General features: G+C 37.7%; 1 protein-coding gene across 1 annotated transcript; it reads left to right on the forward strand.

The window, feature by feature from the left end:
* The first annotated feature begins 10,913 nt into the window (after positions 1–10,913).
* Positions 10,914–11,849, forward strand: LOC103230977 (olfactory receptor 14I1). The gene has a single exon (XM_037986138.2). The coding sequence runs from the start codon at positions 10,914–10,916 to the stop codon at positions 11,847–11,849; it is 936 nt and encodes a 311-aa protein (XP_037842066.2).
* The last annotated feature ends 2,440 nt before the right edge of the window (positions 11,850–14,289 follow it).

Genomic DNA, 14,289 nt, shown 5'->3' on the forward strand with positions numbered 1-14,289 from the left:
CTGAACCTCTTATTGGCTCTGAGTGCTGTCTGATATATGAATCATTCTTTGCTCAAATAAACTCTGCTAAATTTGTCTAAAGTTTTTTTTCTTATTTTTATTTAAGTTCTGGGGTACATGTGCAGAATATGCAGGCTTGTTAAATAGGTATACATGTGCCATGGTGGTTTGCTGCACCCATCAACCCGTCATCTAGGTTTTAAGCCCTGCATACATTAGGCATTTGTCCTAATGTTCTCCCTCCCTTTGCCTCCCACCTCTCAACCCCTCAACAGGCCCTGGTGTGTGATGTTCCCCTCCCTGTGTCCATGTGTTATCATTATTCAACTTTCATTTATGAGTGAGAACATGCAGTGCTTAGTTTTCTGTTCCTGTGTCAGTTTGCTGAGAATGATGGTTTCCAGCTTCATCCACGTCCCTGCAAAGGATATGAACTCGTTCTTTTTCATAGCTTCATAGTATTCCATGGTGTATATGTGCCACATTTCCTTTATCCAGTATATCATTGATGGGCATTTGGGTTGGTTCCAAGTCTTTGCCATTGTAAATAGTGCTGTAATAAACATACGTGTGCATGTGTCTTCATAGTAGAATGATTTATAATCCTTTAGGTATATACCCAGTAATGGGTTTGCTGGGTCAAATGGTATTTCTAGTTCTAGATCCTTGAGGAATTGCCACACTGTCTTTCACAATGGTTGAACTAATTTACACTCCCACCCACAGTGTAAACGTGTTCCTATTTCTACACATCCTCACCAGCATCTGTTGTTTCTTGACTTTTTAATGATGACCTCTCTAACTGGTGGGAGATGGTGGTGTTTCTGAGGTCTCTGTTCTGTTCCACTGGTCTATATATCTGTTTTGGTGCCAATACCATGCTGTTTTGGTTACTGTAGCCTTGTAGTATAGTTTGAAGTCAGGTAGCATGATGCCTCCTGCTTCATTCTTTTTGCTTAGGATTGTCTTGGCTATTAGGCTCTTTTTTCGTTCCATATGAAATTTAAAGTAGTTTTTCCAGTTCTGTGAAGAAAGTCAATGGTAGCTTGATGGGAATAGCATTGAATCTATAATTACTTTGAGCAGTATGGCCATTTTCACAATATTGATTCTTCCTATTCATGAGCATGGAATTTTTTTCCATTTGTTTGTGTCCTCTCTTATTTCCTTGAGCAGTGGTTTGTAGTTCTCCTTGAAGAGGTCCTTCATGTCCCTTGTAAGTTGTATTTGTAGGTATTTCATTGTCTTTGTAACAGTTGTGAATGGGAGTTCACTCGTGATTTGGCTGTTTGTCTATTATTCATATATAAGAATGCTTGTGATTTTTGCACATTGGTTTTGTATCCTGAGACTGCTGAATTTGCAGATCAGCTTAAGGAGCTTGGGGGCTGAGATGATTGAATTTTCTAAATTCACAATCATGTCATCTGCAAACAGAGACAATTTGACTTCCTCTCTTCCTATTTCAATACCTTTATTTCTTTCTCTTGTCTGATTGCCCTGGTCAGAACTTCCAATACTATATTGAATAGGAGTGATCAGAGAGGGCATCTTTGTCTAGTGCTGATTTTCAAAAGGAATGCATCCAGTTTTTGCCCATTCAGTATGATATTTGCTATGGGTTTGTCATAAGTAGCTCTTCTTATTTTGAGATATATTCCATCAATACATAGTTTATTGAGAGTTTTTAGCATGAAGGGGTGTTGATTTTTATCGAAGGCCTTTTCTGCATCTATTAAGATAATCATGTGGTTTTTGTCATTGGTTCTGTTTATGTGATGGATTGTGTTTATTGATTTGCATATGTTGAAGCAACCTTGCATCCCAGGGATGAATCCGACTTGACCATGGTGGATAATCTTTTTGATGTGCTGCTGGATTCAGTTTGCCAGTATTTTATTGAGGATTTTCACATCAGTGTTCATCAGGGATATTGGCCTGAAATTTCCTTTTTGTGTGTGTGTGTGTGTGTCTCTGCTAGGTTATGGTATCAGGGTGATGCTGGCCTCATAAAATGAGTTAGGGAACAGTCCTTCTTTTTCTGCTGTTTGGAATAGTTTCAGAAGGAACTGTACCAGCTCGTCTTTGTACCTCTGGTAGAATTCAGCTGTGAATCCATCTGTTCCTGGCCTTTTTTTTTTTTTTTTTTTTTTGGTTGGTAGGCCATTAATTAGTGCTTGAATTTCAGAACTTGTTATTGGTCTGTTCAGGGATTTGGTTTCTTCCTGGTATAGTCTTGGGAGGGTGTATGTGTCCAGGAATTTATCGATGTCTTCTAGATTTTCTATTTTATTTGCATAGAGATGTTTATAGTATTCTCTGATGGTAGTTTGTGTTGGATCAGTGGTGATATCCCCTTTAACATTTTTTATTATGTCTATTTGATTCTTCTCTCTTTTCTTTATTAGCCTGGCTGGTGGTCTATCTATTTTGTTAGACTTTTTAAAAAACCAGCTCATGGTTTCATTGTTTTTTTTGAAGGCTTTTTCGTTTCTCTATTTCCTTCGGTTCTGCTCTGATTTTAGTTATTTCTGGTCTTCTGCTAGCTTTGGAATTTGTTTGCTCTTGCTTGTCTAGTTCTTTTAATTTCAATGTGAAGGTGTCAGGTGTCGATTTTAGATCTTTCCTGCTTTCTGATGTGGGCATTTAGTGCTATAAATTTCCCTCTAAACGCTGCTTTAGCTGTGCCCCAGAAATTCTGGTACATTGTGTCTTTGTTCTCATTGGTTTCAAATAACTTATTTATTTCTGTCTTAACTTTGTTATTTACCTAGTAGTCATTCAGGAGTAGGTTGTTCACTTTCCATGTAGTTGTATGGTGCTGAGTGAGTTTCTTAATCCTGTGTTCTAATTTGATTGCACTGTGGTCTGAGAGACTGTTTGTTATGATTTCCATTGTTTTGCCTTTGCTGAGGAATGTTTTATTTCCAATTATGTGGTCAACTTTAGAATAAGTGCTATGTGACGATGAGAAGAATGTATATTCTGTTGATTTGAGGTAGAGAGTTCTGTAGATGTCTATTAGGTTCCCTTGGTCCAGAGCTGAGTTCAAGTCCTGAATATGCCTCTTACTTTTCTGTGTCATTGATAAAGTTTTTCTTTTAACAGTTTTGTGTTGGAAGATTTGAAGGACACCCAGTGGCCCCCTGGAAGTGGGAATGCCCAAGTGTAGATACCCACTAGGGCCCATTGCTCTCATACTACAACTGAAGGCTATGGGTAAATTTTCTCTGTTTCAAGCTCTGCAAATTTGTGTTTTGAGCTCTTATTTTGTTTGAGCAATTTGTTGACTGGACTTGGTTCAGATTTGGAATGGATCTGGTAAAGAAACCAGACTGGGTCCAGTAGGAGGCCTCTGGTAGGTAAGGTTTCTGGAAGACAGCACCTCATGTGTGTTTTGATTCCAAGGACTCTAGAATTCTTCCATCTGGGACTGCAGCCTATTATATGTATAAGAACCATGGACCCAGAACCTGTATTTTTCTAGAACAATGAGTGAACCCGACCAAAGGTAACTTCGAGTTACAAAGGCCACAGTGGGGAAACTTTTTACAAAGGACAAAGAGGTGCATGCCTTTATATTACACCAACTATGGGGACTGAGAAAACCTCCTTGTAGCTATTTTGAACCCCAAAGGAGTTGCCTCAAAACTAAAGGACCCTGTGTCCCATGAAGTTTACCTGTATTTTAAATAGGCCTTTGGATAAGAAATTTTTCATTTCTGTACCTGTCATCTGATGGACCTGGACTGTCTAACTACTAGAGAAAGCCCCCAGGGGGTACACGCCCTGGGCAATAATCAACCAATCCCCCAGAGAAAAGAAAGTTTCAAATCAAATGTGAAAAATCCCCGTACCTGAACCTGTCCAACTGAGAGTTGAATCATTTTTAGAAAAACGTTTGTAAGGAGTCTTTTCTGCTTTCTCTATTTAATCCTACTTCCCCCAGGTTGACTGGGAACCCTGCAGTCAGCTGGACACCTCTTCTCCAACTTCCTGCTAAATATATATGCTCCGCCAACTCTTTCTTGTTGTCATATCTTTGCCCCAAAACTCTTTGTAGGAAAAGGGGTGGAAATATTGTTCAGTCTTGCAATCTTGAAAACAAAACAGGACAGAAAAGTTGTACCAGTCTATGATTATAAAGGAAGATAAGAAGTATCCATGCTGAGTCAGGCACACAACACATTTGTCCTCATCTTCAGTGGGTTCCACCCACTTAGTATTTTAGTTAAGAAATAGAAGGTGGGTTGGAAAACCACTGATTTAGCAGAATAAATCTCCAAAATACAACTTTTTCGTTATAGAAACTATTTTCACTTGCTTATTTTGAGGACTTTTTGTAAAAGAAATTTATATCCATAAAGGGAATCTCCATTTGTGAGAAGGTCCACCTCTCTGGACAGAGAACACTGGAAACTCTTACGATGAAGAAAGCATTGGCTTAAATCTACAAAAAACCTTGCCCTTGAAGTGCTTTTCCTAGCCATCTTGCCTTAACTGGGTCTTTACAACATCTTTCTTTTTTGGTTTAGGCAAATTAAAGTATTTAAGCTTGAAGTCCAAGCTCTGCGCTTTCAAGCCATCAATTTTCTACACAATCTCTAGAGTCTAATAGGTATCCATTTAAAATGCAAGTTTAGGGTAGATAGCAGAAGTAGAAGAAAGAAAAACAGATATTTGGAAACTGAGCAAATAAACTTTAATGATATTTTCCACAAATATTAGTAAAAAGCTTTAGCCATTTAAGTGGCATTGGCTGAAAAACAATTTGGATCCAGATATTCTTTAATAAATTAGTCAGACTTACTATTCACAATAGCAAACACTTGGAATCAACCCAAATGTCCATCAGTGACAGACTGGATTAAGAAAATGTGGCACATATACACCATGGAATACTATGCAGCCATAAAAAAGGATGAGTTTGTGTCCTTTGTAGGGACATGGATGCAGCTGGAAACCATCATTCTTAGCAAACTATCACAAGAACAGAAAACCAAACACCGCATGTTCTCACTCATAGGTGGGAACTGAACAATGAGATCACTTGGACTCGGGAAGGGGAACATCACACACCGGGGCCTATCATGGGGAGGGGGGAGGGGGAAGGGGGGAGGGATTGCACTGGGAGTTATACCTGATGTAAATGACGAGTTGATGGGTGCAGCACAGCAAGATGGCACAAGTATACATATGTAACAAACCTGCACATTATGCACATGTACCCTAGAACTTAAAGTATAATAAAAATAAATAAATAAAAACAATAATAAATAAATTAGATTTGTATTATTGTACTTGGCACATGGCTAAAAATGTGTAATATTTCTGTTACATGTCTATCAGTATCTGTATGTGTGTATATATATGTGTGTGCAATATTTTCCTACTGCCTTATAGTATTGCCAAAATTAAATAACACCATGTTCAAACAAGATGGATGTCTAGCTGTAGGCAAACAGGTGATTTTTCTACTTCACTGCTATGTCTGGCCCATAAAACCTTGTTCACGCTGCTGGGCAGAGTTCTCTGAATTTCTTCCAGTCCTTAGTGTGATCCAATAATGAATCATTCTTTGATCAAATAAAGTCTAAGTTTAATTTGTCTTAAGTTTTTATATTAAGACTCACTTTCCTCATTTGAAAAATGAAATAAAATATATATCTCCTAAATTTCTGACAGATTTTTCCATTCACTTCTAATTTTCAAATGACCATATTTAGTGAGATCTGTTCATCCTCTTGGCCTATGACTGGTTGTGCAACAAATAGATTTGAAGGAAGATGAGAAGCATGATGATTGTCTCCATTAAGCCAATAATTTTCTGAGGGTCTATGTGCAATACAGAAATAGGCTGCTATAACTGGGTAGTAAACTGAATATATGCACTTAACTGCTCTCATGTGGCATACTGACCAGGCATAGTGATGAAGTAAAACAATTATTTTCTGAGTTTACTTAAATGTCTGGGTTTTGTACTTTATCAAAGATTATTTTATGAAATGTGAAAATATAAATCCTTTACTTTTCACTGTTTACTCTCCTCACTCTCTTAATGAAAATCTCTATTTCTCTTATGCTCATCACTTCCTTATAGACTCAAATTCAGTTGGCACCTACTCCACATTCTGCTTTCTGTTTCAGCAGGTAATGTACAATTTAACCCACAGGAGGCAGCATCCTGAGACCAGTGTCCCCCAGGCTTCCTTCTGGAAGCCAGACTCTGGCCGCCCAGTCTCTATGGGAAACTCACAGAGAAGATCGTCTCCTTGATATATCAGGTTTTCTCCATCACTGAGTTTGCATGTTAAATTGGGTCACCACTTCTGGTGAGACACAGAGGAAAACTTCAGAATTATTTCTTTATCATCATTGGTCCAGACACTGAATACATATTGAGAAGCTACATGTTATTTAATCAAGGTATTGCTGGTCTTGTATTTCTCAGATATTTACCCAATAAGGAAGTTGAATTTGTGTGAGATTTATGTAAGCATTTCAAATTTTTTATGAGAAAAAAATCAAGACACATTTGCTTAAAGTGATTTAATTGTTCTTAGTAATTATGTTTCATATTTTTTTTCCAATGAAACAAACAAAATAATTTAGTGCATGCAGTTTGCTTGAATTTTTATCATTTTAATCAGTTTTGGAGAGATCTATTTTTAGCTTGAAACTAGAGTAGCAGCAGCTGATGGTGTGGTGTATATTAGTTTTGTTCCTCAATATTGCTCTTTCCCTTGATATAAGTGGGATAAAAGAAAGCTCTTCAGCATCAGGCCACTCAGAACTACACTGAAGTAAAAAGTCTTCATACAGATTAGATACAAATGCTCTCAGAGGTGGGGCAGCAGAGGCCATCTTGTTGAGTGTAGTTTTACATTTCAGTAAATTGAAATTAAAATGTATTTGCAGGTTCCCCAACTTAAAACATCTTAGCTGTGTCAGAACATGACAAGAATTCAGGTCTCTTTCAATCTCATTACTCATCATACCGTATGTGTGAATTTAAAATAGGCAGACTTGGAAGCAGGAAACCTTCATGTATACTTAATTCAATATGCTTTACAGTTAAAAATAATATATTCAAAATTTGCAACTTAAATCTATCAATGATGCACATACGTGTGTGAAAGTGTGTTGTGTCTTTTTAACTAATGTGTTAACTACTACATTTCTGTTAATAAATGCATGTCAATTTGCCTAATATTTTGAACAGGTGTATATATGCTTATATATTATAATACATGTTTCTTTGCATCCCCATAAATTTGTATGTCAATTTCAAACTGTAGACAATTTTCAAGGAAAATATTGATTTAATAATTTTTAATAAACATTATATGTCAATTATATGCAAACTATACATACATTTTATGATGCTTTTCCTTTAGCAGTACAGAAATGTGAGTGTTAGAATCAGTGAAAGAACATTGTTATTTTCTCGTTCTCTAGATAATACATTATGGGGAATTGGCCATGTGGCAGAGGTGTAGAATTTTACATCTACCCATGGCAGGCTAACCTGGGAGACAGTACACTGCTGTACACTCCTGCTGATTCTGCTGGAAGGCTGGGTAACCTTTTGTCTTGTTTTACTGGACAGCTGCAGTTCTTGGTTGTTTGGTTGAGACATTTTAAATACAAACTGGTTAACCATCTTATCTATTAAGTCAGAACAAAAACCCAGTTTTAAGTTACTCTGCATTGTTAAATAGTATTATAATGGATGTCAAAATATGCAGAATGTAATCACCTGAGTCCCCATTAGTTTTTATTTTAATCATATTTTTTGAAATTAATATGTGAGGTATTTTATTGAATCCATAATGTCAAAGAAAATAGTGGAAAAAAGAGAGCTTTTGTTCACTGATTTTTACAAGCAATTTAAAAAGTAAGACCCAATTTATAACACACAAAAGCATTTCAATTGCTTGACATTAACGTATAAATAATATTAAAAATATGAAATATCCAAAATCTAGAAAGAGTATAACAAACGATTGTTAAGAACTAGTACTTAGGTGTATCATTTACTTATATTTTTGTTTGCTTTAATGATTTTAACTATTAAAATATTAGATATAATTACTATTCAATTTTTTTCACCTTGTTTCCCTCCCCTCCCCCATTTATTGGTATTTGTATTCATTCCAGTAATTGTTTTATACAAGCTTACGTGTGTGTGTGTGTATTCATAAATAATGCACTGCACAATTTGAATGTTTAAATGCATTTGATTGGGAACGTAGTTTGTGTAATAGTTTGTGGGGTTTTTTTTCCAAAATATGTTGAAATGTTCAATATTGATGTAGGTAGAGTATCCCATTCAGTTCAACTTCTAGAGTGTATTCCATTCTGGGATAAAGCAGTGTATATTATCCATTTTCTTAGTGATGGTAATTAGGGGTTTAAACATCATGGAGCAAACGTCCTTACATATGTCATTTTTTAAAACTCAAGTATACATTTGTGAGAAGGAGCATTGCTGCATCAAACTTGCACATCTTCAGTTGCGTTAAAAATTTCTAATTGACCCTCCAAAGTAGGCAGACTGCTTACACAATAAAGTAAACAGCAGTAAAAGAGCTTCATCCCTTCACATGTTTGTCAAGCCTTTGCTTGCCAGACATGTTTTCTAAAGCAATGAACACAAAATTACATCATGTTAAAGTTTTAATTTGCATTTCCATAACTAGTCAAGTTGAACACGTTTTGAATTATAAGGTCATTAGCTTTTCAGTTTTCTGAACCCTTGATCATATACTTTGCTCATTTTTTATGCTAATGTGTTTTTATAGTTTGTTGTTTATCAGGGATAGTGCTCCTTTGTCATTTATTACTCATCGCAAGTGCGAGAGTGCATTTTTTTTTTTTAAAACGGAGTTACGCCCTTGTTTCCCAGGCTGGAGTGCAATGGCGCGATCTTGGCTTACTGCCACCTCTGCCTCCCAGGTTCAAGCGATTCTCCTGCTTCAACCTCAGGAGTAGCTGGGATTACAGGCATGCGCCACCATACTTGGCTATTTTGTATTTTTAGTAGAGATGGGGTTTCACTATGTTGGTCAGGCTGGTCTAGAACTCACCTCAGGAGATCCACCTGCCGTGACCTCCCAAAGTGTTGGGATTATAGGCATGAGCCACCTCACCTGGCCAAGAGTGGAATTCTTTTCAATTACTTGTTTTAATGGTACAATGAAATGCTTCAAAGTGACTATATGATTTATAGTATTTGGACAAAAGATTTTCTTCAAAATTTGTCATTAAACATAGGTTCTATCTCTCCTATGAAAAAATAACATTTCACATTATCTTTAAAACTTGTCATAAAACATAGGTTCTACCTGTCTTACAACATTTCACATTTGCCTGGTAACAAAGGATAGCATTTATGAGCTTAATAGTTTATCATTAATGAAATAAGGCAACTAACCCTTAGATGATGAGTAACCAGATTTTAAAATCACTTGTTTAAAATTTGCTCTAGTTTGAAAAAAATAAGTTGAGATTTTAGTCATGTGAACAGAATCTAACACACATGACTTTGATGCAGAAAAACTTATTTCAAACATATACCAGTGAAAATAAGTAAAATATGATAAAAAATATATAGAAAAAAATTTTGTGAACTTGTGTTAGTCAAAGTTATTTTCTATGAAAAAATCTTAGAATGTAGAGGTTAGCAACACATCCTGGAAATGAACTGCCTTGATTTAAATGCTGGCTGGGGTGCTGGCCCTTTCAGTGGCATTGGGCAAGTTATTTGATGTTGTTATGCCTCCATTTTATCTTCAGAATAAGAATAGCAGCATAGTTTAATTTATTGCACAATTATGGATATTGATTGAGCCAAGGTGTGTTCTATACAGATAATAGCATCTGGCACAGAGAAGGTGCAACACGAGGGTAATGGCATTGTTAGTATAACTATTATCATCAACACGAGGGTAATGGCATTGTTAGTATAACTATCATCAACACGAGGGTAATGGCATTGTTAGTATCACTATCATCAACACGAGGGTAATGGCATTGTTAGTATCACTATCATCAACACGAGGGTAATGGAATTGTTAGTATAACTATTATCAACACGAGGGTAATGGCATTGTTAGTATAACTGTTATCAACACGAGGGTAATGGCATTGTTAGTATCACTATTATCGTCAACACGAGGGTAATGGCGTTGTTAGTATAACTATTATCAATACGGGAGTAATGGCATTGTTAGTATAACTATTATCATCAACACGAGGGTAATGGTATTGTTAGTATAACTATTATCATGTCTTACACATTGACACAAAATAAATTTCCCTCTCCAAACCAGAGCTATTAACAATGGTTTTAAAATCATATTCCATACTCTTTCCATGTCTTAAATAGTAAATCCTCATTTTAAAGTGGCTTACCACCCAATTTATTCAACAAATAGCTAAAGAGAGTAGACTCTGCCCAGGATGTATAACCACAGTTAAAACTACAAACTTTTGTATTAAAAAATCACCCAGAAACTTGTATGAAAAGCAAAGTATTGGTTTTATCCCACAAATTTTTATTTAGTATATTTGCCTTGAGACTTGAAATTCTGCATATTTAATAAGCACCCCTTAGTTTATTTGATGAGAAAAATCTTAATTTCAGGATTGAGAAGTTCCGTATAATAGAAAAACAGTATTAATCAAAAGCTTTTAGAAATCGGTTACTCATAGTCTTCGGCATGTATTTTTTATGATCATTTCACGTTAAAATCTCCCACCGTTGTATTTATATAAGCAGTGTGGAAGACGTACAGTGGATTGAATTTAATTTAGGAGGATATTACTCCTACCACACCGTGCTCACCTTGTCTCATTTAAAACTACTGTGTATTTTTTCTCAACAATCAGAACACAGATTTCGCTGCCAAATGGACAATCTCACAAAAGTGACAGAATTCCTGCTGATGGAGTTTTCCGGCACCTGGGAGCTGCAGGTGCTGCACGCCGGGCTCTTTCTGCTGATTTATCTGGCAGCGCTGGTGGGAAACCTGCTCATCGTTGCGGTCATCACTCTCGATCAGCATCTTCACACCCCCATGTACTTCTTCCTGAAGAACCTCTCCGTTTTGGATCTGTGCTACATCTCAGTCACTGTGCCTAAATCCATCCACAACTCCCTGACTCGCAGAAGCTCCATCTCTTATCTTGGCTGTGTGGCTCAAGTCTATTTTTTCTTTGCCTTTGCATCTGCTGAGCTGGCCTTCCTCACTGTCATGTCCTACGACCGCTATATTGCCATTTGCCACCCCCTCCAATACGGAGCTGTGATGACATCCGGAAGGTGCTATCAGATGGCAGTCACCACCTGGCTAAGCTGTTTCTCCTACGCGGCCGTCCACACTGGCAACATGTTTTGGGAGCAGGTTTCCAGATCCAACGTGATCCACCAGTTCTTCTGTGACATCCCTCACGTGTTGGCCCTGGTTTCCTGTGAGGTTTTCTTTGTGGAGTTTTTGACCCTGGCCCTGAGCTCATGTTTGGTTCTGGGATGCTTTATTCTCATGATGATGTCCTATTTCCAAATCTTCTCAACGGTGCTGAGAATCCCTTCAGGACAGAGTCGAGCAAAAGCCTTCTCCACCTGCTCCCCCCAGCTGATTGTCGTCGTGCTCTTTCTTACCACAGGGCTCTTTGCTGCCTTGGGACCAACGGCAAAAACTCTGTCCGTGCAGGATTTGGTGATCGCTGTGACATACACAGCTTTGCCTCCCTTCCTCAATCCCATCATATATAGTCTTAGGAATAAGGAGATTAAAATAGCCTTGTGGAGACTGTTTGTGAAGATATATTTTCCACAAAAGTAGAACGTCCTGGTCTTTACTGTAAAGATCCGCAAGAAAAACCAAAAAAGTATAAATACTTTATGAAAAAAGATGAGAACACTGTTGATGAAATGAAAAACACTGAAAAAACTGTTGAAGGGGAGAAAGACAATATTTGCACTACTGTATGTAGCTAGAAATGCAAATGTTTCTTCAAAAAGTAAAAGTGTAAAAGTCCATAAAATATTTCAAGGTTGTGTAACTGCAGCTTGTTCTGGTGATCTATTCCTTCCCGTTCCACACGTCTTCCAACTGGTTTAAATAACTTATCCTGAACCTGTAGACTAACATTCCTGTTACTATGAATTTTTTGGAAGAGGACACACACACACACACACACACACACACACACAGTTTTAGTACTGGATTTAGTTAGTCAACAACAACAAAAAAACAAAAAACAAGCAGAAGGGTTATTAGAACAGGAATACATGTTTTAGATTTTGCAAATATTTCAAGGATGTATCTCTGTCACAGCTATTTTTAGAAATCTGTCAGGAAATTAAGCCAATTTCCCTCAATGTATCTACTGAAATTGTCACTTTTTCTTTTTTAACCTGTTAACAATAACTATTACAACAAAAACCAATACATTTCTAGCATTGGCTTTATGCAAGACACTGGTCTAAAGATTTTATTATCTATATCCATATTTATGTCAACTCAATCCTCACAATGACACCACAATGTTGGTTTTATTTATTTCATCTAGATTTCACAGATAATGAACCAATTAGGAGTCAGGAACATGCCCAAGTCCTCACAGCTAAAATGATCAAAAACAATAATTAGTCTCGGGCAGTTTGGTCAGAGAACAGTGTTTTCCACAACTCTACACCACCTTCCTATGTGGAATAAATACAAATTGATGTTTTCATATTAAACTATATTTCTGGAATATACCTATTTTTAAATGTTACTGTCATATGCTATCAGATTCCAGATTCTTGTTGCCAGCATCATTTTAGAATAATTACATTTATTACATAAAGAGGGTATCAAAGGGTATTTTTCGTCATTCTTTTTTATTTTAAATGTTATTTCACACTCATACAAGCATCTTTTAATCCTCTAAAATCATTTAGGTAATCATCTTTTCCTAAAATGTTTGACAGGTAACAGTTTGACTCACTTGGACATGGAGGCTAGTTTGGAAGATAATGAAATTTTACATTTCCTTAGTGATATTTGGTATACTCAATTTTTACAAAGCTTTAAATTTAGAAAATTGGTAAGTTAATAGAAAATGCTTCATTTTATTCCGGATTTTTGAATGTGTAGAATTTGAAGTTATATTTATAGTTTCACTTCTATTTAAAATTGAGTTCTTTTATAATTCATTGATCAGATTTTCTAAAATGACTTATTTCATGTTTATTTTTACATAAAAATTTAAACATGTGTTTTTTAAATGTATTTACTTTTTGAAATTTAGGTATAATTTACAAATAAGGATTGTATATATTTGTGATATATGACGTTAATGTTTTGATAGATGTGTTCATTGAAAAGTGATTAAATCAAAGTGACGAGCTGTGGGAGGTCTCCAGTTGACTGAGGTCCTCAGAGTCCCTCTAGGTCCCTGGACGGGGAGCTGGCCCCAGGCGGTGGCTGAGGCTGGGACTGGCAAGGTGCACAAGCTTGGGTGCAGGGCTGGCTGCAGGAATATGCACTGCAGCGGGGGTTAACTATGAGTAAGCACATGGTGGCGACGGGCAGGGGCAGGGGCAGGGCCAAGGGCAAGAGCTGCAGCAGAGTAAAAATATATGCATGGGGGTGGAGTTGGTTTGTGCAAGCACAGGGATATAAAAATCAGGGACAGTGACACGCACATGTGTGAGGCTGCTGGTGCCAGATGAGGGACTGCAACAGGGCTGTAGTGTGTGTGTATACAGCTATGGTGCCAAAGCTGGCAGCATGTATGTATGTGGCTGTGGGGGCCAGCTGCAGGTGCAAGCATGGTGCTAGGGACAGGCACATGGGGGTCATAGTTGGGTGTGCGAATGTTTCTGCGATGAAACTGACAGCAGGCGTGTGTGCAGCTGCAGGGGCTGTAGGCAACACACATGCTGGCGGGGCCAGCTATGGAACTCAGGTGGCTGTATGCATGCTCACAGCTGCTTGGCCTGGAGTTGCAGCATGCATTCATGGCTGCAGGGGCAACATGGCAGTGGGTGCTGGAAGCTGGAGCCAGCTGCTGTGTATATGCAGCTGAGGGGACTGGGTCTGGAAGCCCATGTGAGCCAGGCTACAGTGGGTGGCCAAGGGAGAGCACTCGGCAGTGAGGGTCAGCACCAGGGGGTAGCCAAGGCTGAGAGCTCAGCAGTGGGGACAGGGGCTGGCAGAAAGGGCCCGGGCCATTTGTGGGCACATTCATAGCACTGGTCCCTGGGCTGGGGTGCTGGTGGCAGCTGCAGCTGAG

The sequence above is a fragment of the Chlorocebus sabaeus genome, chromosome 25 (assembly GCF_047675955.1).
Source record: "Chlorocebus sabaeus isolate Y175 chromosome 25, mChlSab1.0.hap1, whole genome shotgun sequence".
Classification (NCBI taxonomy): domain Eukaryota; kingdom Metazoa; phylum Chordata; class Mammalia; order Primates; family Cercopithecidae; genus Chlorocebus; species Chlorocebus sabaeus.